General features: G+C 52.0%; 10 protein-coding genes across 10 annotated transcripts; 5 read left to right on the top strand and 5 right to left on the bottom strand.

The window, feature by feature from the left end:
• Positions 1-660: 660 nt before the first annotated feature.
• Positions 661-1,134, bottom strand: PV08_01544 (uncharacterized protein; the record flags this gene model as incomplete). The annotated part of the gene is made up of 1 exon (XM_016375905.1): positions 661-1,134. One exon carries the CDS (start codon positions 1,132-1,134, stop codon positions 661-663), a length of 474 nt encoding a protein of 157 aa, XP_016241181.1.
• Positions 1,135-2,027: 893 nt separating this feature from the next.
• On the top strand, positions 2,028-3,232 carry PV08_01543 (uncharacterized protein; the record flags this gene model as incomplete). The annotated part of the gene is made up of 4 exons (XM_016375904.1): positions 2,028-2,202; positions 2,250-2,317; positions 2,366-2,742; positions 2,794-3,232. 4 exons carry the CDS (start codon positions 2,028-2,030, stop codon positions 3,230-3,232), a joined length of 1,059 nt encoding a protein of 352 aa, XP_016241180.1.
• Positions 3,233-3,350: 118 nt separating this feature from the next.
• PV08_01542 (uncharacterized protein) lies at positions 3,351-4,973 on the bottom strand (the record flags this gene model as incomplete). Its single annotated transcript, XM_016375903.1, has 1 exon — positions 3,351-4,973. One exon carries the CDS (start codon positions 4,971-4,973, stop codon positions 3,351-3,353), a length of 1,623 nt encoding a protein of 540 aa, XP_016241179.1.
• A 666-nt stretch (positions 4,974-5,639) lies between these two features.
• Positions 5,640-7,682, bottom strand: PV08_01541 (uncharacterized protein; the record flags this gene model as incomplete). The annotated part of the gene is made up of 1 exon (XM_016375902.1): positions 5,640-7,682. The coding sequence occupies one exon, from the start codon at positions 7,680-7,682 to the stop codon at positions 5,640-5,642; it is 2,043 nt and encodes a 680-aa protein (XP_016241178.1).
• A 1,002-nt stretch (positions 7,683-8,684) lies between these two features.
• Positions 8,685-10,453, top strand: PV08_01540 (uncharacterized protein; the record flags this gene model as incomplete). Its single annotated transcript, XM_016375901.1, has 2 exons — positions 8,685-8,998; positions 9,061-10,453. 2 exons carry the CDS (start codon positions 8,685-8,687, stop codon positions 10,451-10,453), a joined length of 1,707 nt encoding a protein of 568 aa, XP_016241177.1.
• Positions 10,454-10,591: 138 nt separating this feature from the next.
• PV08_01539 (uncharacterized protein) lies at positions 10,592-11,752 on the bottom strand (the record flags this gene model as incomplete). The annotated part of the gene is made up of 1 exon (XM_016375900.1): positions 10,592-11,752. One exon carries the CDS (start codon positions 11,750-11,752, stop codon positions 10,592-10,594), a length of 1,161 nt encoding a protein of 386 aa, XP_016241176.1.
• A 1,470-nt stretch (positions 11,753-13,222) lies between these two features.
• Positions 13,223-15,051, top strand: PV08_01538 (uncharacterized protein; the record flags this gene model as incomplete). Its single annotated transcript, XM_016375899.1, has 4 exons — positions 13,223-13,687; positions 13,745-14,196; positions 14,248-14,695; positions 14,758-15,051. 4 exons carry the CDS (start codon positions 13,223-13,225, stop codon positions 15,049-15,051), a joined length of 1,659 nt encoding a protein of 552 aa, XP_016241175.1.
• A 456-nt stretch (positions 15,052-15,507) lies between these two features.
• Positions 15,508-16,452, bottom strand: PV08_01537 (uncharacterized protein; the record flags this gene model as incomplete). The annotated part of the gene is made up of 1 exon (XM_016375898.1): positions 15,508-16,452. One exon carries the CDS (start codon positions 16,450-16,452, stop codon positions 15,508-15,510), a length of 945 nt encoding a protein of 314 aa, XP_016241174.1.
• A 1,021-nt stretch (positions 16,453-17,473) lies between these two features.
• On the top strand, positions 17,474-19,162 carry PV08_01536 (uncharacterized protein; the record flags this gene model as incomplete). Its single annotated transcript, XM_016375897.1, has 1 exon — positions 17,474-19,162. The coding sequence occupies one exon, from the start codon at positions 17,474-17,476 to the stop codon at positions 19,160-19,162; it is 1,689 nt and encodes a 562-aa protein (XP_016241173.1).
• Positions 19,163-19,637: 475 nt separating this feature from the next.
• PV08_01535 (uncharacterized protein) lies at positions 19,638-20,382 on the top strand (the record flags this gene model as incomplete). Its single annotated transcript, XM_016375896.1, has 2 exons — positions 19,638-19,779; positions 19,949-20,382. 2 exons carry the CDS (start codon positions 19,638-19,640, stop codon positions 20,380-20,382), a joined length of 576 nt encoding a protein of 191 aa, XP_016241172.1.
• Between the last annotated feature and the right edge of the window lie 708 nt (positions 20,383-21,090).

The following is a 21,090-nucleotide window of genomic DNA, read 5'->3' as shown; positions in this document are numbered from 1 at the left end:
GCACAGACTTTGGAGCAAAAAAAATACACGGGGGCTCTTGGAATTTTGGGAGATGCATCGACACGGATTTGATATTCGTTTCTAGTCGTCACCGGCTACTGGTGAAATCACTGTCGCTGCTGCCACTTATGGCTGCAACAAGCGGATCGATGAATGCTCCTAGCGAGTACATCTTGCCCTGCAATGGGTTCGCTCGCTCGGTGAATGTCACGCCTCATAGACAGCGCCTAGGAGTGCTCACTAGCCTAGATGCTACTCATGATCCTCCATTTCCTTGCTACCGAATCTCCCCGGTGGCTCATCGATTGCGGACGCAAAGAGGAGGAACTTCGACCCGTCAAACGGACAACAAACGGAGCATCTTCACCCAAAGCATTAATGGGCATTCTAATGGTATACTATTTGAGCGAGTTTCAAATGCATACCAGCAAGCCCACCTACCTAAGTGGGTAGGTATTGATTGTTTAACTTTGGTCGAGGAGAGAATATCATCTCAAACTCGGAATCCTTGCTCTTGTAAACCATAGGTACCAATGTACACGCTCATGAAGGCGTTGTATTCAATGTTTTACAAACCACCCACTCTTGCCGAACAGAGAACCCGGATCAAAGGGGTAGAGAGACATCCAAACGTCTCTCCCCACCAGTTCACCGAAGTCATCATTGTCCATCTTCACCACGCGGATCTTGCGCGCTCAAGACCATCCGAATTGCCTCCATCCAGGTAACCTCCCAATCACCGCTCGGATGCTCTGGCGCGAATTCGCGATGTATTCGTAACAACTCCAAGAGTCTCTTAGAGGCTCTTGTCACAAATTCATCCACTTCGGGCCAGCTGTCTCGGCCTGTGGTGAGGGAGCGTTGATATTCACTGATCATGTCTTCGATTGATCCCAGCGTATGAAAGCCAAGATCCATCATGGTTTCGTGGAGTCTTCTGGCTTCGGCTCCATCTTCCGTTGCGTCACTCACTTCGTTGTCGTCTCTGGTGGCCTCAGGGTGTTGTTGCCGGTCACCTCCTGAAGTGTGTTCTCCCCGCACGTCTCCTGTATTGGTGTCCGCTTGGGTTGGGCCCGTCTCGGCGATCCCGCTTCCATATACAGGTTCGGGTTCGCGGAACATTGGAAGCCCCATGGTTGTCTCGGCGGGTGCTGTGACGTTCAAGTTGGATGCAGAAGAGGCGTTTCCAGATGAGATCAAATACACCGCTCGAGGGTGAACGGAGTGGGAGCCAGTGGAGATGCCCACGTCAAATGGCCACAATCGAAATGCACCCCGCGGGACCTAGGTCCAGCTCTGCGAAGCCCTTCTCGGGATTTGCCGTGCAGCACACTCATAGTGTCACTGTAGTCGTTGGTAGTGTGTTGCAGTATCTTCGGACCGTGGCAGCAATGGATTGAGCCTGGCCCGCGGAGGGGATGAAGTCTGGCATGAACCGATATCGAGATCGGCCTGTTACGAGATAATTGCAAAAATTTCTGGCAATAATACCGTCGTAATAGGTGACACAAGACGAATACGAGAATCTGTTCGACAATCCGGGTCCGATGTGATGGGTTTATTGAATGTCAGTGTGTACTGAGGTCGCAGGAAAATCATAGCGTTAACGCTTCTCTCGCCGTTACTAGCCAGATTGGGCATAGCTCAGATCTCTCTTTGGCGGGCAACGGCGTAAGCCAGATGTTCTGGGCTCTCGACTCTTTTGTCTTGTCCACGACAACACCGTCGATCGACTGTGCGCTCAAGATGAACTCAAAAAGCACAGGCCAGGTATCTGGTTATGGATGGTTTCCCACTGCATTTTTCTTCCTACAGAGGATCGGTTATGGTGTATGCGGAGCTGTGCGTGACGATACCTTCCTCAAAGCATCTGCAGCATCTGCGTCATCCTCTTGCACGCTATCAACACAGCTGTGACACGCACGCCTCCAGTATATCAAGTTCTGCAGCGTCCTTGGTTCCCCGTATAATTGACGAGACCTAAGTACCCTCGGGCTCAGGTTTGAAACTCTGTGGTCTTCACCATCATGGCGGGAACTCAGGCGGTGGTCCTCTCGATGACTTTCTCATCTGTCGCGTTTATTTTCGTTTCTCTACGCTGCTTCAGCCGCATCTTGTTTGCCAAACGCCTCTTCATAGAAGATGTCCTGATCGTACTAGCTCTCGTCTGTTCTTTCGGCGTGGCAGGGGCGATTGAAGTTGGTATGTGGTCTTTACAAAGGCCCGAACTGAGTACGCTGACTGTTCAGAACGACAGTATGGCCTTGGGGAGAACCTTTACACGCTGCCACCCGATCAGACGGTACCGGGCCTGAAGGTACGTCTTTGCTGGACATTTTCTTCTTCGGCTTACCAATCGATACAGGCTTTTTGGGCCAGTATCTTTCTCTACGGCCTCTGCCTCACGTTGGTCAAGTGCTCAATTTGTTGCCAACTTCTGAGGCTTTTCACCGAGACAAAGTACAAAGTGGCGCTACAATGCATACTGGCCTTTCTCATTGTTTTCGGGATCATTGCCGCGGTCGTGACAGTGTTCACCTGTACGCCCCCTCGGGATTTCTGGGAGGAAATGATCCTCCCGGACAAATGTATCAACTATGTGCCCTGGTGGTTCTTCAGCGCTAGTGTTTCTATCCTGACAGATTGTGTGCTTTGCATTCTGCCAATGCCGATCTTGAAGAAGCTTCATCTACCACCGCGACAGAAATATGGCCTGATCGCTGTCTTCGCAGTCGGAGGTTTGTAAGTCAAACTATGGCCTGAACGTGGACACATCACTAACTTTGGATGCAGTGCGTGTATTGTGTCTATCCTGCGTCTGCACGCGATTTACAAATTCAGCCGCTCATCCGATGCTTCAGAGGCCAATGTCGAGGCAGCTTACTGGTCTGCGATCGAAGTCAACACTGGCATCATATGCGCATGCATGCCTATGATTCGACCTCTCATGAATCTGATATGGAAGAAAATATTCAGGTCGTCCACCCGCACTGTATCAGTGACCTCAGAGTCCAGAGAGTACAACATGAAATATGGTCCTCCAAGCGCTTTGCAATCTTGGAGGACGCCGTTAGAAGATGTGTCATTCTGTACCGTCCCTGACAATATGAAGGATTATCTCGAGGCCTCCGGCAACCATCATAGAAACGAGGAATCAGAGAGCTTAGCGGGCGCAACACCAAGTTTAGCCTTGACGAGATCAGATGTTGAATGCGGAAGACCCCATGGGTGACAAGTCATGTCCATTGACGAGATGGGAATTAGGTCCCCAGTATGTCCAAGAAGGATAACTGTGTCCAATATATCCTTCACGATGCAATCCTCGGCTGCTTTCAAGTTCGTACGTCCGATCAATAATCGCGAGCTTTGGACAAATCCGAAAACGCTTTTGTAGTCAAGTCTGCCACAACTTTTGACCTCGTCTTGATATCGTCTCGATCAAGAATACCGTCCTCACAGACGTATAAGTCGATGTACTTGACCGGAACCCATTCAAAATATACATTTCGGACAGTGACCATTTCGTCCCAGGACGAAGGAAGTTTTCCTTCCCAGCTCCCCATGACTTCTTTCTTGTCATTGACTTCGTCGGAATGCTCTTCAGCCGCTCCAGGGGGAGCAATTTTATCGGTTTTGCTGATGCAGACCACTTTGATAGACCCGTGCGTGACCTCCTTGCTGGTCAATACTGCTGGTAGAGAACCAGTCTTGTTACTCACATCCCCAGACTCGGAGATACGATCTGCGCCGATGGCCAGGACATCGGCGTCTCTACTGAGAACCCCGACAGAAGCATCCGTCGACACGTGGATCCGTAGTCGGTCATGCAACCGGGGGCCTGCCTTCTGGCCTTGCAGCCGGTCTTGCGCTTCTCTCGTCAACTCTTGCGCGAAATTAACACCTTCAAGGAGAGGTCGTGACTCCAGAATGCGGAGTTCGACCCTCCGCGTTTCATCTTCGTCCAACGCATGCAGTATTGCCGCTTTGATGGTCGACGAAAAACTCAGTGTCAAGATCTTGATCGGCTGCCTGTCGCCCCCATCTCGGTCCGTTGAGGGAAACATGTCTTTCAGAAGAGTCGAAAATTGCGCACTCACCCGCTTAGCGATTTCCGTTCGTTTAGCGACATACGCTTCTAGGCTCCCTCTTACATCTTCCATAACTGTAGCCGTCGGCGGACCAGCGGCATCAACGACACTCTGTGCAGTTTGCAGTGCCTTCACAACAGCACTAGATATCGCAGCGCCCATGCTTGGACGTGCGTTGAACGCCAGGTGGAAAGCTTGCAAGCGCACGTCTGTCCACCATTGCGCAAGGTCCTCCTGAGATATCATCTTGTTCTCTTGCTGTGCATCCTCTACGATCCTCACCAAGGTCTTGACTGCCATCGTAGCCAATTCTCTGGCTCCATGGGTATGATCGAGGCGCAATTCTTCCATTCCCTTGTAGAGTTGGCTGTCTGGATCAACCCATACCTGTCCAAGAGTGATTTCGAGTCTGGGTACACACTGGTCAAGGATCCTTCCACTCAGTATGTCATCGACAAGGTTCCATTCAAGACTGACATGCTCCCAGTTCATCTTGAACGTGGACGTGTCCACGTTGTTTTGCTCATCTACGAGGTCCTTCTTGAAACGAAAAGCAAAGGGCCACACATGCCATATTCTTCCGACCGTCTCACCTTTTCCATCTTTACCAATCACAGCTTTCTCGTCTGTGAACTGGAACCCTGGGCCGCTCCTCCAAAGTTCAATATGTTGTGGTCCAAGACAAGTCTCCTCTTTCAACTCTCGCCAGGCTGCATCAAGTGGTGTTTTGTCCTCTGGTTCCAAGGAGCCTGCTATTGGTGCGAGCTTGTTTCTATAGGTCGAGACCTTTTCAGAGCGGCGGAAGAGAAGAACTCGGTACGGTTTGGTGGGAGTCAACGAAAACAGTAAAACGGAGACGACGCTGCGTTTCTCGAGACGAACCATCGTGGCAGCAAGATCTAGTTAGCATTTCAAGGGAGTCAGAGCATTTCCAGTCATAGGTCGGCATGCAGCGATCTCGATATGTGTATGCAAGAGCGGAAAGCAGGCGGAAGATAGGAAAGACTGAAACGGCATTATATCATCAGGTGATTTTAGGTAATTGAGTCATCACGTGATCTCTGCTCTTCCGTGCAGGGCGTTCCTGAGCGACTCTTTTCAAGTTTCTTCCCTGTGCTCGCCTACATTCCCTGTGAGAAACACATTAGATCGAGGCTTGTGCATTAACGGTGGTGTGTGTCTGCTTCAGATCTCAAGACGCGGTGGGGCACGGGAGCGGTGGAGATAACAAGGCTGTACGCGGAAAGGGGGTTCAGGGTGAGGAGGCAGTAGACTGGATGACACAACCTGCCCTCGCTTTTTTACAGTAGAAGGACAGTCCTAATTAGACTTTCCACAGCACTTAGATTCAATAGGTAGGCCCTGCATTATCCTCTGCGAATAAATATCCACACGATCATGATGCACCCCCTTGTTCTTTGCAGTTTTCAACAATCTAGTAGTATTTTGTACCGACCTGGAGTATTGGTGAGTCTCCCTAACTGGCACTCCTCTGAAGTGTTTAATCATCACTCCTCGTAGGCAGCCGTAGCAGGATGTGAACACGCTCCCTCAAGAGATAGGACTGACGTGCATATTTGAAGCGGCCATCGATCCATCCATAGCGATCAATCCCACGCCGCCGCCGGAATACGGGTACGAGCCATCTTTGACTTCAAGGTTGACATGGCCGATTGTCGCCTTGATGCTATCTCCCTCCGCCTCGAGGCTGACGGCATACTGGCCGTCAAGACTCCAGTCAAAATCTGCCGTTGCAAGCTCGATCCTCTTCTCGTCCACGGCCTTGACCAGCGCCACCTTGCCAGGCTTGATCAACACGAGGGCGTACCACCTGCGCAGACCCTGTACTCTGATCGCCAAACCGGCCTGTCCGAGATTGACCTGCACCCGGTCCACGCAAACTCGGTAGCCCGTCCAGTCTCTGTTTCCGTAGATCACGATGCCTTCGCCTTGGTCTTGGGCGACGTAGAAGCCGGTGCCGAAGCCGGTGTGGAAGGTGCTGGCGCCGTTCACCCAGCCCAGGACGTCATGTTTCAGCGTCATTCGAGGCACCCCCGACCACCCCAGGCTTCGGAGGTATACTCTTCCTTGTCCAGACACGCGCAGTCCCAGTCTCGAGATGGGGTTCCCGTCGGCGGTAGGAGGCACCTCCCACTCTAGAACGTGTTGACCGCCGTCCGCGGCGAGTCTCGTCACGGGTCCATCGCTGAGATCTGTCTTCAACTGCACTTGGACAGCTGCTGCACTGTCAGCTGCTTCCACCACGGCGCGGATCTTCTGGCCAGGGAAAACCAGCGGAGATCCGACGAATTCATACGTCTTCATCTTCGCCAGGTCGGCTGGTCTGAACGTGGGCGTCGTAACGTCTGTGTCGCCGTCGACCACGATGCAGAGTCCCTTTTCTCCCTGCTCGACTTTGGTATTCGACCCGGAATCACTCTCAAAGCCCTGCACGCTCCCGGGGAGGCTGAAGTGGAATTGTGCCTGCGGGTTCTCCAGCGGTTTCACGCCGGCCAGCTTCCGGCCCATGTTCACAATGTCATAGGCGATTCGAGCGGCGTTGTTCGTCGCGTACCCGGCGTCGGCACTCGACACCAGGGCGCGATCCGCTACCGGACCTCTCCAGTCCGGGCCGCCTTCGAATCCCTCGAGGCCGTACATCAGGGCGAAGAGACAGCCGACGTTGCCGGAATTGCAGTCTGTGTCCCACCCGCACGTGTTGATCATGCGCATCGCCTCGTGGAAGTCTCGGGCGTACAAGAGCGTCATGATCATGACGGCGTGGTTCGGCACGACGTGGCACATGCCGCAGAACTGGTCGTATCCGTACCTGTCCTCAATGCGCTGTCGTGTCCTTAGCCAGTCTTGTTGGTGTTGGTCGTGCTCGTCGCTCTTGGCCCAATGCCTCACATCGGCAATGACCCTCGCAATCAAGCAGTCTCGAGGGATGAAGGACAACCCGGTCTCGAGAAGGTGCGTGACGTCCCTGGATTTGAATGCTTCGGCCTCCATCGCCGCCCACAACGTGGCCGCGTGCACGGATTCGCCATCGTGGCTGACCTCGCCAGCTGCCCTGGCGAGTTTCGCTGCAAGAGCAGGGTTTCCTGGAGCGACCAGCGCCCATCCGTCGATGAAGATCTGAGCGCCAATCTGCTCCGCCACCGTCTTGCCGTTCTGCTGGATCGAACCGCTCCGCGGTGCGGGTATGCCGCGTTTGAGATTGAGATAGGCCGTATGCTCTGTGGAAATGCCGTTGCCTCCCCACCAGAAGATCGTGCGTCGTTCAATGACATTGTTCAGCCATGTCCGTCCGATGTCTTTGGCTGTGATGTCGGCGCCGCCATTGTCCGGGTGCTCTTCCAGCGCCCGGACGAACATGAACGTGCCCGACACGTCATCATCCGTGACCACGAGCGGCACGTCGAGTTTGTCGTGCACGTAGTAGTTGATCGGCCCGAGTTGTTCAAGCACTCGCTGATGACTCCATCCTTCAAACGGACGGCCGAGATAGACGCCGATGATCTTGCCCAAGACTCCGGCATAGACACGCTCGAGGTAGTCTGCAGGTATGGAAGTATTCGGAATCTCAGACATTGGAACCGAGATTGATTTGTCCGTGGTGTCTAGATATGCTTTCTTGATGGGTCGTTCTTGTCCGCTGTATCTTATTAGTGCTATGAAGAGAGGGCGCGGTGTCGGACGACTATTAATTATTCATATTGCGAGACTTGTGGAAACAGTAAATGGTATATGTCTCTGCTCGACCAAGAGTGGGGGGCTTCAGGTCAATGACAGTCAGAGAGACGAAAGGAATCAATCCATGGCGTGGCACTTCTCCGACTATCACTTCGACTACTCACTCTTACGACTATCGCCAGGCCATCTCCGAATTCTTTGTCGCCCACGCTTCACACCTCCGGAACCCCGGAACTCACTTCATGTTCGAAGAGCTAGAAGTGCCTTTGAGGGACGGCGTTCTGTTTATGGAATTGTACTGCGGAATCTGTGAATGCAGTTATGACAAGTCCGAAGACTCAAGAAATGAGTGAGACAGACGAGATAACTTGGGTGCAGAAAGCCCGAGGGACTGGGTTTTCTTAGCGACTGTGTACAGAACACCGATCTCACCCAGGGCCATATGATTAGCTGCTACCAGGGTCACTTTACAGCGATGTATCGCGGTGCTTGCTGGCTTCATCGCTGGGAGGCATTGGTAATGATACCTTCGGAAGGGAATAATATGGGTCCCAGCAAGATCAAGAACCCCGGACGTATCAGCTTGCCGCAGTCATAAGCATATCGCAGTCCTTGTTGAGAAGGAGAGAGAGAGAGAGGCAATGTCCGTCTTTGCAAATCGTGATCGTTGACGAGGATCGTCGCCGTTGTCAAAAGTTACCGAATGTTACAAAGGAGGCGTCTCAAACAAGTTACCGAAAGTCACCGAAAGGGCGACTATATCAACAAATGCCTCGCCAAAAATGTCGCGCTCTTCTCACAGTTGACGAACAAACCAGCATACGCTGGCTTACCTTTCGAAACGACACGGCGAACTAACGCCAGCAAAACATCGCCACAAAAAGCAACAGGAGGTCGAAGATGGCAGACACCGCAGAGCAACAGACCCTCCAAGGGTTGGAGAATGATCGCGACACAATGGCACCCACGATCCAACCGAGCAAAGAGCAAGAATCAGAAAAGGCAAAGAGCATTGACAAGGTATTGGAAACATCCACCACACAAGCAGACTTGAGGAGCCTGCGATTCTGGGCCATCCTCATTGCTCTGGGATTTACCAGTCTCCTCACCGCACTCGACGCTACCATCACCTCCACTGCATTACCATCCATCGTGGCTGATCTGGGTGGTGGTGACATGTATATCTGGGCTATTGATGGGTATTTATTGGCACTGTCAGTCATCCGGGCCGCCAACGGCGTTGGAATATCTTTAACTGACGGAGACTCAACCGCAGGACCTCATTGCAGCCCCTCTATGGGCAGCTTGCGAATCTCTTTGGGCGACGATGGCCTTTGATTTCGTCAGTTGCTGCCTTCGTCCTCGGAAGCGGAATATGCGGAGGTGCCAGCACCATGGCCATGCTGATCGCTGGTCGTATCATACAAGGCATTGGGGGTGCAGGCATCGGCCTGCTTGTTGAAATTGTCATTGCTGATCTGGTTCCTCTTAGACAGCGAGGGCTATACTTCGCCGCTCTGTTTGGCCTGGTCTCTCTCGGCACGGCTCTCGGACCTTTGTTTGGTGGTCTGATCGTCAGCAACACAACATGGCGATGGGTTTTCTGGATCAATCTACCCATCGGTGGCTTCGCTTTTGCCTTGCTGATGTCGTTTCTTCGGGTCAAATGGGACAAGGAGAACAGCCTCGCGACCAGATTGTCACGCATTGATTGGACGGGCAACTTTGTGTTCATTGCGGCCGTGACCTCGATCCTCATTGCGCTTTCGTGGGCAGGAGCAGTCTATCCCTGGTCTTCATACCGTATCCTCGTACCTTTGATTACCGGATTCTTCGGCTTGATAGCCTTCCTGCTTCTCCAACATTCGCAGCGACTCTGTCCCAACCCAACGATTCCGCTACACTTATTGTTCAACCGCACGTCTGCCACCGCATACGTACTCACGTTCTTACATTCTGTCGTCATGTCGTGGATCCTCTATTTCTTGCCAGTGTACTTCCAGGGTGTACGGGGCGCGACTGCTGCTCGCTCAGGCGTCCAGATTTTGCCCACAATCCTGACCATCCTCCCTTTTGGAGCCCTTGGAGGTGGCCTTTTGACAAAGTTTGGTCGATACAAACCGATACATTTCGTGGCATTCGCCGTTATGCTGGCAGGAATGGGCTCATTGACCCTGATCGATGAGGACTCTAGCACCGGTGCCTGGGTTGGCTATCAGATAATTGGCTCGGCCGGAATGGGCCTCATTATTTCAAGCCTCCTGCCTGCGGTTTTGGCTCCTCTATCTGAAGCAGATGTCGCACAAGCAACCGCAGCATGGTCTTTCATGCGAGCTTTCGGCATGACATGGGGGTCTGCCATTGCTGGTACTATATTCAACAACCGTTTCAACGCCCTGGCTCAGACGCATATCACTTCCAATGAGTTGAGAAATCAAGTGGCACATGGTCATGCCTACGAAGATGCTACAAAGGCATTTGTAGACACCTTATCCCAGAGCGATCGTCAACAGTTTGCGTGGACCTTGAACGAAAGTTTGCGTCGTGGATGGGAAGTGGGTACTGCCTTTGCCGCCCTTGGATTCCTCATAATAGCATTTGAAAAGCAGATCCCACTCCGCAATAACCTCGAGACAAAATATGGGATGGACAAGCCAAAAGCCAAATAGCTTGCTGAGGATGCCATTGGCAACGACAGCAATTGACTGCTATTTGGAAGAGAAAGAGGTTCCCTATCACATCTCATTCAAGATGCACTGCACTTGATAATTTTTTCTGGAATGCGACTATATCATTTCGGTACATAGTCAGGCGGGAAGCAGTGTTTTTAGCGTTTCTAGATTAACTCTCATTGAAAGGCTGCTTCGTTGCGGGATATTCAATTTGAGTAGGTCGAATAGATTGACAGTGTCAAAAAGTCGTAGCCCTGCGCTTTCTTTAGAAGAAAGTAGCATCTCTTCAGGGAGACACAAAAGGCCTTGAATCCGGTGGAGATAGTGCTCAGCCATCTGGATCATAATCTTGATGTATAGGAGGGCCTTCATGGGAGGCAACCCAGAAATGCAAACATCCGGAGAAAACTGCAAAATTCCTGCCATAGAAGAGGAGCTTTGCAAAATCTGAGTGGAGAAAACGAAGATAAAGTTGAAGAGTTCCACGATTTGGAGGTAGCTCGAAACTAACAGGAGGGTGATTGGTGTACCGGCAGTGTAGGGCCCATCGCTGCTGGTAGAGCTTTCAGCCGCCAGCCATGACGATGTTGTCGGCCCAGGTTGAAGGATGTCTGTTGAATGGGAATTGTTCGTTGCTGAGGCCGGGTCTTTGCGCCTCATGCTAGAGATCAGCTCCTCCACAATACTGGTGAATTCTGTGGCGCTCTGCAAAGCCGGAACGACTGGGTTCTTGTCGGCTTCGTTGACTTCCTGGATACAGACATGCAAGTCGGAGGAGAAATCCCGAGAAAGTGGTGGGAAAAAGGCAATTTGCCTTGCAAGGCTCTCATTCAACTGGGATAGTCGAATTGTTGTATTTGCTTTGACATCATGCCGGAGAAAGATCTGACAGATTGTTTCGGGGCGAGAAGTGGCGGGCGCATCATACTGTGGTAGCGACAGGGTAGTGGGTGAGGTTATACAATCATTGCCAGAAACAAATTGACTATCGATCTCACTCTCAGCGAGGAATGCTGTCCATGTGTCGTCGAAGCAGCCATCGGGGAGCATAAAGAATCCGGAGCCTTCGTCGTCTCGGCTTCGAGTTGCTGAAGATGTGTAGGAACTCTCTTCACGTTCTAGAGCACGAGGACGACCAACTGGCCGAGCCTGACTAGTTACACACGCCGCACCTGCGCGAAGGCATCTCACGCATGCATCGTTACCCGAGGTTGCCGCTGCTCGCACACAACGAAGCTTTTGGCCTTTGCATCGATCGCAAGCGGAGCGTTTGTGGTGATTGGTGGTTAGAGACATTCCAAATGCCGGCGCTCATGGAGACAGTGTAGCAAATTACTCCTCGCCACGCCCCAGTAATAGACCAAAGGGAAGACAAAGGGTAAAGGAACACGTCGACATCATAGTAAGTGTAGTCTGGGGCCATCTTTGGGTGAAGCCTTGAGTTGCTGCATTTGAGTGTGTATTCACTTCGCCGTAAAGATTGTGTTGCTTGGTACGGTCGTCCAAGTATCCGGAGTTGCAGCTCTTGCCTCTGTATCTTGAGAAACTAATTCGACGTCTGACGAGATTTCGTAGTGGGAAACCACCCTTCTCGTAGGCAAAGCACATCTGCCAGACAACTATCATTTCTCACTCGCCTCGCAGCCGGGCTGCCGTCATGCTCTGTAATTGTGTTCGTTCTCAGCTGTTCTCTTGTCTGCTTTTTCCCCTTCTCTGTGGAATTCATCGTCACCGTTGGCAGATGATGATGGCAAGATCGGCACGGCCACACCATGGCAATTCTTCTCTTCGAGTCTTTGGGAAGACTCAGGTGTCGCGTGACAGACTGAGTTACGACAGCAGCCTCTGCTTCTTCACTCCTCACGTTTGTGGCGTCTTCCTCTGACACTAGAAACCTTCGAGAAGGTCTTGAGATCTCATCATCTATTGCATCGTGACCAATGGATCCATTGAGAGATGTCACTTTGCTTTCTTAGGCATCAACTCCGCATAACACACCATCAGCCAAGGAAATGGTCGTCTCGGCAATGGTCTCCACCGTGAAGCTTCCACATGCCCAGTCAGCATAGACGCAACTTGATACCACCACAGAAACTTCAGCCTTGTCGATACATCAGATATCGAGCAGGTTATGGACGAACAGCATCCGCTCTGTCATTCCCGCCTCTCGTTGCAACAGCTTCACCAAGTCCTGAGAACGTCCTGCTTGTCTGTCTCGGCGACTGAAGTTTCAAGAGCAGCCTGTGGGGGTATGGTCTTAGCACAGTCTTGGACTTGGTCTTGGGCGTCATTTCCAAGACCATGACAAGACTGCCATGGATTCAGAGTATCACTATTCAAGCTCCGCGCCAATCATTACTGTTGCAGGCGTCAATAGCAAGGTTGCATGGTGTTGATGAGGAGGGAGAAAAGCTGTACATGGCAGCTAGGACCGACGTCCCTCTGGCTACCACGGGTGTTATACTCGGTCCACATTTGCAACACTTCTCCTAGAGGCCCTGTGTCAGTTATACACACCGACATCGAGCTGGAGGATGCAGACGCGGGCCCTGGTCATTCGACCCCGCTGCTAGCACCATGGGCACCGGCACTCCGCGACATGTAACCCTCAACAACAACATGGGTGACCGGAGCTCCAGATGTCGCCCCTGATCGCCTCCATTTACGCTGCCGGAAACCTATATATCTGGCGCCGCACCCAGTGCGACACGTTTTGTGACGAGCTTTCTTCTTATCACTTTTGCCCTCCCCGCAATATCTTCCGCCATGTCTCGGCAAGGCTCACTCAGGCTCAGCGTCACTGACGATGTTAACCGCATTGAGGCTCCAGTTACCTGGAAGGCATACCTCATGTGTGCTTTTGCCTCCTTCGGTGGTATCTTCTTTGGCTATGACAGTGGTTACATCAACGGTGTGAACGGCTCCGACATATTCATTCGCAAGGTCGAAGGGCCTGATGCTACTGCACTGAGCTCATCACATCAATCTCTTATTGTCTCGATCCTTTCTGCCGGAACATTCTTTGGTGCTCTCATTGCCGGTGATCTGGCGGATATGATCGGAAGAAAATGGACCGTTATTCTTGGTTGCTTGATCTACATGATTGGTGTTGTTATCCAGATGATCACAGGTGCCGGCGACGCTCTGGCAGCTATTGTCACGGGTCGAGTGATCGCCGGTATTGGTGTCGGCTTCGAAAGTGCCATTGTTATTCTCTACATGAGCGAGATTGTAAGATCATTGTTCCCCCTTTTCTCAGATTAGTTACTATCCTAACGACTAGAACAGTGCCCACGCAAAGTTCGCGGCGCCCTCGTCGCTGGTTATCAATTCTGCATTACCATTGGTCTCCTGCTTGCATCCATTGTGGTCTATGCCACTGAGGGTCGCAACGACACTGGATCTTACAGAATCCCAATTGCAATCCAGTTCGCATGGGCTATCATCTTGGCCGGTGGATTGATGACTCTGCCGGACTCGCCTCGATACTTCGTGAAGAAGGGACGACTCGAAGATGCTACGATTTCATTGTCGAAGCTCCGTGGTCAACCACGAGACTCAGAGTACATTCAAGTCGAACTGGCAGAAATTGTGGCCAACGAGGAATACGAGCGCCACATTATCCCAGACAGTGGCTGGTTCTCGAGCTGGGCCAACTGTTTCAAAGGAAGTCTTTGGGAAGCCAAGTCTAATTTGCGTCGAACAATTCTGGGCACTTCTCTACAAATGATGCAACAATGGTAAGATCATTAGCATCATCTTATGCAAGATTTAGCTAACCAGAACTCTAGGACCGGTGTTAACTTTATCTTTTACTATTCCACTCCTTTCTTGCAGTCGACCGGGGCCATCGACAACACTTTCCTTATTTCGCTCATCTTCACCCTTGTCAACGTTTGCTCAACTCCCTTGTCGTTCTGGACAGTCGAGCGGTTCGGCCGTCGTACGATCCTCTTCTGGGGTGCCCTCGGCATGTTGATCTGCCAGTTCATTGTCGCCATTGTTGGTGTCACGGTCGGCTTCAACCACACTCACCCCGACCCTAGCGATCCCGATGTCAGCCTCGCCGACAACATCTCCGCAGTCAATGCCCAAATCGCATTCATTGCAATCTTCATTTTCTTCTTCGCCTCTACCTGGGGTCCTGGCGCGTGGATTGTCATTGGCGAGATCTTTCCACTACCAATTCGCTCTCGTGGTGTCGCCTTGTCAACGGCATCCAACTGGCTCTGGAATACTGTAAGTCATTGCAATAAATACCAATGAACAACGCCTCAAACAGTACTAATGTTCACAAATAGATTATTGCCGTCATCACCCCCTACATGGTCGGCGAGGAACATGGCAACCTCAAGTCTTCGGTCTTTTTCATCTGGGGAGGTCTTTGCACAGCGGCATTCGTGTACACCTATTTCTTCGTCCCCGAGACCAAGGGTCTTAGCCTCGAGCAAGTCGACAAGATGTTCGAAGAGACGACTCCTCGGACCTCTGCAAAGTGGAAGCCCAGCAAGACATTCGCAGGTCGGGTTGCTAGAGACGGCGTCTTGGAGAAGGACGTCGTGGACCAGGTTGAGAGAAGAGGCTCTGCTTATTAAGTTGAATCGCATCCCGTGGTATTACACAGTATGGCTTGTGGACCGATGAGACTATGGCAGACAGTGCTATTTTTATATTTCACGCATCATGGGGAGACGAATTGAAGCATTCCCAATACCTTTCTTGATTGAAAGTCGGGCAACCATCTGGGTTACCTTGATTCAGGAAGAACAATGAGCAAATATGTGGACCTCGCTATATAGCTCCAAATCCCAAGACTCACTACAATTCCGTTCCAGGTCGCGTCTCGTGTTACAGTGCAGCCACCATCTAACCAGGCTACGTGTTTCCATGCCATCCTCCGGCCGTTCTCAAAGGAAAACTCTATCCTTCTCAGCTTACTTCGGATTATGGAAATTCATAGCATTGCAACTGAAAATTTCCTTTCTTTTGTTCATTCGTCATCTAAAATTCTGCAAGAGAGTACGAGAAATAGAAGGGCTGGGAAACAAGATCTAAATGACATTCTTCAGTTCTTGCCCTGCCAGGAAGCGTCTCAGGTTGTACGCAATCAAAGTCTCTGGATTCTGCGGTCTGCCTCCCGCCGCGTGGGGGCTGACGATGGTGTTCGGCGTCTTCCAGTACGGTGAATCTTCCGGCAGAGGCTCCGTGACGAAGACATCCAGCGCTGCACCGCCAATCTCGCCCTTCTCCAAGGCCGACACCAGTGCTTGGTCGTCAATCGACGTTCCTCGACCCACGTTCACGATCCACGCATGGTTCGGCAGGAGCTTCAAGCGCTCTGCGTTGAGCGCGTTCTTGGTCGACTCGTCCCCTGGCAGGATCATGACCAGGGCGTCTGTGGTCGGTAGGAGCTCGCTCAGCTTGTCCTCGCTGTACACTTCGGTACCTTGACGCACGCCCGAGCGACGCGCGAGGCCTTTGACGTTGGCGCCCAGCGCCGTGAGCCAGGGCGCCAGCTGCTTCGCGATGTTGCCAAAGCCCCACACGAGGATGTTGGCGTCTTGCAGCGTGGTGAACTTGCCCTTGGGCCTGTCTGGCTGCGCGCCGCCGAGGTGGGCCGGCCACTTGCCCTGGAGCTGGTAGTCGCGCATTTCGAAGAAGCGACGGGCCGCGTTGAGAAGGAGGCCCAACGTGTGCTCGGCGACCGTGTGGTCGTGCAGACCCGACCCCGTGCAGATGATCACTTTGGACGTATCGAACCCTGCGCTGAGCACGTCGTTTGGCCCTGCCGCCAGGGACTGGATCCAGCGGAGATTCTTGAGGCGTTTGGCTTCCACCTTCAGCTGTGGAACTGGGTTGGTCCAGGTCACCAGGATCTCGGCGTCGGTGTGCTCTTCTGGAATGTCGGCTTTTATGTCATACTGGTGGAGAGAGACGTTGAACCCCTCCAGGCTCTTGACGTCGATGTCGATTGAGTTTGGATAAAGGAGTTTCATGATGGTCGGGGTAGTCTTGTTAGCTGTGATGTGCAGTGGAAGATTTTCGTCGCCGCGTCAAGGAGATGGCCACTAAATATCAAGAGCCAATGTAGACGTGGGATATTGAGAAAGCAAGAATGTCGGCAAATGACTGACGCGCGAGGGGAGATACAGGTAGATAAAGTGTAACAAATGGATTGCGTCAGTGGACAAGAAAAGCACACGTTCAATGCCGCTTCGTCAGCTATCTCGGTATCTTCCAGTGTCCCAGGAGGCAGATCTTGACTTGAAAATTCGATGGACGTGTGTTCCGGAATCTGTTTTTTATCTCTCGAGAAGCAATGATTCAAAGCATCTTCTGTCTTGTTGGAGTAGAAGCTATTTTTCCCTCCCACATCTGTCAATTGCCGATGTCCGGGGCGTGGGGGTTGGATACTTGTACTAGTTCTCGGCCATCACTCCGAGGGCACAGCCAGGGGCGGAGCTGCTACCCGGCGGGATCCCGTATGGAGATGGGATGTCAGTATAGTGCTGGCACTCCGGAATGGGGAAACATTGTCCAGCAGGTTCTTGAATCAAGCCACGACATATCAGGGTTTCAGCTCACCCTGAACTTGGATTTATAGAACACAGGCGAGGAGGGAGCGCGTGGGAAACCGAAGGAAAGCGTGCATGTGGTCAGTAAGATCCGCCGTACTGAATCACGGAGAATCATACGGCCCTCAATTTGCCGTTTCATCTCCCCAAAGGGTATATGCCCTTTCTGGATGCTGACAATTATTTGCCTCCACCTCAACCTCGTGGTCGTCTTTAAAATGCTACTACTGTGCTTTAGGCGAATGATGCCCTTGGGCTGGACTCTATGAACGAGGCTCCGTAAAGCCACCACCGGGACTCTCGCCTTCAAGCTTACCAACACGGTTTTCCATCGGCCACGATCGTCGACACTTGCCTCTTGAATCTGCCTATACAATAGCTAGACAAGCACTACAAGTATGCTTTGCAATCGTGAGCCCTCGATGTCAGCAGCCAGGATATCATGGACCGAGGAGAGGGCAGGCCACGTGTATGGGTCAACATAAGTCACCCTAGTCAGGCATCATCAGGCGACGCCTTGTCAATCGTCCGCTCACACATAGGCAAATACTACCGCAACCGAGCGACGTCGGAGCAAAGAGCGCAATTGTTCAAAACTTCAAAAAGCTCCTCACATAAAAAGGAGCCCTGGGATGTAGGGCCTTTGTTGAGAGTTGGCAAAGCTCCTCGCACAATCGGGCCCGAGCCTCCGCCTGAGGAGCAACACCGCACAACCATCGAGCAGCAAAAACAGGGTCAGGTTGTACTCTCCGCCGCAAGGAACAAACATCCCAAAGGCGAGGCGCAGCAGCAGGGTACTGAACACTTTATAAAGCCTTGTTCAGAAGATGGAGACGAAAACAAGACAACCCTTCATGATGAGGTATCGGGGCGTAATGACTGGTCTACGGTGGCTTTTGAAATGGCATCAGACTATTTTCAAGCACTGTACAATGACCACGAGCCGCTTAAGCCGTTTCCTCTGCGAGGCGCCGACGTCATTGACCCTTTCCGCACATCTACACTGTCAAGACACCCGAACTCCTTCACACTTCTACGTTTTTATCAGGACTGGACACCAGTGCGTCGAATGGACCTAGATCTGCACGACGAACTTGTCCTTCTGCCTCTACTCGCGTACAATGCAACCCTAATGACGAATCTGAACCTGACGTCGAAGAAAGACCCCGCAGTGCACAATCTCATAGGCCGTGCGCTACACATTGTCCGCGAATCACTCCAAACTCCTTCCAGAACACGGTTCTCTCCCATGTCGAGTGCTTTATCATTCCTGATGATGTGTTCACTGTTCCAATCCGATCATGAGGCCGCACAAGCTCACCTTCAAGGCATCAAATCATTACTTTTCTACTTTGGCTATTCTTTTCATGATCTACCGCTATCCATCCAGCAAATGATTATATACTGCGACCTCGCGTCTCGTGTGCCGTCGTTAGGTCGTCCTATCTTCGACGTCATGGCACAGGAGAATCAGTCCAAGGGAACAAGCATCCTTCCCAGTAGCCCATTCCGCTTGGCACGTGGGAAGTTGAAAGAGCTGTCACTGGTGTACAAAGATGACCATAGCCGGCACATTCTACAACTTGTCACGATTGTCCTGGACAGTTTTGATGATGCGATGTCTCGAGATCCTCGAGAAGAGAATCTCGTGGTACAGATCATGTACTACCGAGTGTACGTCTCGTTGGTGGACCTGGATGAGATTCCCCTCGTCCACTATAATGTTATTCAGTGGCGCAAGAAGCAACTCCTTCAACTCCTATGGAGGCTAGCTCTCGTTGTCCCTATCCGACATGAATATGCAGGTCTTTTCAACCACTCTGTCGATGCACTCGAGTCGGTCCTTGAGTCGGAGCAAAACACACAACACCCCCTCAGTGGCAGCAACGACGTCGGCGATTCGGCCGATTCGGACGCTTCACATTCCCGCCAGAATATTTCGAGCCGCTACGCGCACTTTCTCGGTCGAGATGAGCCTTCAAACATGAACGACTTGGTGCTTGGCTATGCGGATGTTCATGCAGAAATGACAGCACTGGAGCATGTTCCTAGGGATAATGTGAGCTTATTGCTGCGCAGGCAAATATATGGGCCCATCTTCTTGCACCATCCTGTGACGCCTCAGTCATGACGACTCTTGAATCTATCTACCACACAAACATGTCGGCGTTCAGCGAATGGAAAGCAAGCAGCGAGCAGTACACGCGTTGCGCGAAAGCTCTCTATCTATACTGTTTTGGACTCCCACGTCGAGATGAATTGGCAGGACGAGAGCATCGAGTAAATAGTAAACAAGGAGTCAATATTAATTGAGCTCGGTAATGAACGGCAATAACCCCAAAAATGTCCGGTCTTAACCGAGGAGGAACCTCACACATCAAGTAGAAATGATACAATTCCACATACAATAGCGATTACTTCCTCCTCATTTCGCATTCGATCAGTCGAGGTGTCGAGGTGGTCGTATCGGGTGATATCGACATTCACGGGCCCCCCTCTTTCTTGGTCTCTACTCTTTGCCTCACACGCATACACGCACACCCACAGGAACACTGGTATATTCAAGAGTCACTCAATCCACACCACCACGACCTAGTTCATCAAAGATGAAACTCCCATACGTCCAAGACTCGGCCGACGGTCTCTCTCCCGAAGACGCAGCCATCTACGACCGTATCAAACAGCGCCGTGGTGGTTCTCTGCTCCCTCTGGACAAGGCACTTTTCCACTCTCCCAAATTGGCAGATGGTAAGTTTTTCTTTTTTCGGGAATCTCAATGTCCCCAAGTTGGACGTTTTTCAATGCCATCACCGTCAATGTCCTTCCGTTGCCGTAACGTTTCCTCCTCCTCCTCCTCCTCCTCCCCGTCTTCTCTTCCCCCCCCCCCCCTCTCTTCTCCATCTCACTTTCAATCGAGGCTGGAACTCCCTCCTCGGCGCGGTCCGAACCCAAGGCATCCTGCCCACCGACATCCGCGAAATCATCATCTGCCGCGTCGCGCTGCACAACAAGGCCTGGTTCGAATGGCACCACCACGCGCCGATCCTCCAGTCCGCACCCGGGTTCACCCTGGAGATGATGAAGGCCGTAGAATCGCTTGGGCCTCTCGGCCCGGACTCACCACCGCTGACCGACAAACAACTCGCGGCTCTCCGATACGCAGACGCCATGACCACCGGCGTCGACGTGCCTCCGGCGACCTTTCAGGCCCTCAAAGCGTCCGGGTTCAACGACCAGGAGATCGTCGAGATGACGATCACGTGCGGCGCGTACAACATGGTGAGTCGGTTCCTGGTGGCCCTGGACGTAGGGGAGATGAACGGGAAGTCACCGCTCAGGACGCCGGCCTGAGCCCCGAGTGATCAAAGTTGAGGATGATGAATTCAATTGATCAATCGATCAATCGATCCATCAAATAAACCCCTAAAAAAAACGAATCCTACATCCGCGACTTCTTCCTGCCTCTGTGGTGCCTTTCTCCCTTCCCTCTTCCTGCTCCTGCTTTTCTCTCCGCTCTTCTCACTTCCTTCCCCCCACCCCACCCCTATCGACGACCTCGTGTCATATCGTCTTCGTAGTTTGCGTTGCAGTCGACCCTCGGGTCTCCGTCCGCTCTCGAGTTACGAGGTAGATTTATAGAGGATTCTCTTTTCCGCGTAAAAGAAGCGTCTCTGAAGACGAAGAAACAAGGAGATCAAAGTCCCGTTGTATCCCTCTGGAGGTTGACGACCACGGCTCATATTAGCAAAAGAACGAAAAGAACTCGACACATGAGGACGTGAGTGATACCGTACCACCCTTGTTGGTGTCACGGTCGGCTTCAGCCACATTCGCCCCCGACCCTAGCGATCCCGACGTCAGCCTCGCCGACAACGTCTCCGCAGTCAATGCCCAAAATCGTCCCGTCCGTACCTGGGTAGATCAAGTGGTATTGTCCATTTACGACAAAAGAAATCAATCAACAATCAGAACACTCTTTCTTCTATTTTCATACACTAATGCGGATGTACTTAATACCTACCTCGTGAAGACCAGTACCATTTCTCTAGGTAGAGAGAA

The sequence above is a fragment of the Exophiala spinifera genome (genome assembly GCF_000836115.1).
Source record: "Exophiala spinifera strain CBS 89968 unplaced genomic scaffold supercont1.1, whole genome shotgun sequence".
Taxonomy (NCBI): Eukaryota; Fungi; Ascomycota; class Eurotiomycetes; order Chaetothyriales; family Herpotrichiellaceae; genus Exophiala; species Exophiala spinifera.
This window is presented reverse-complemented; position numbering and strand designations above follow the sequence as displayed.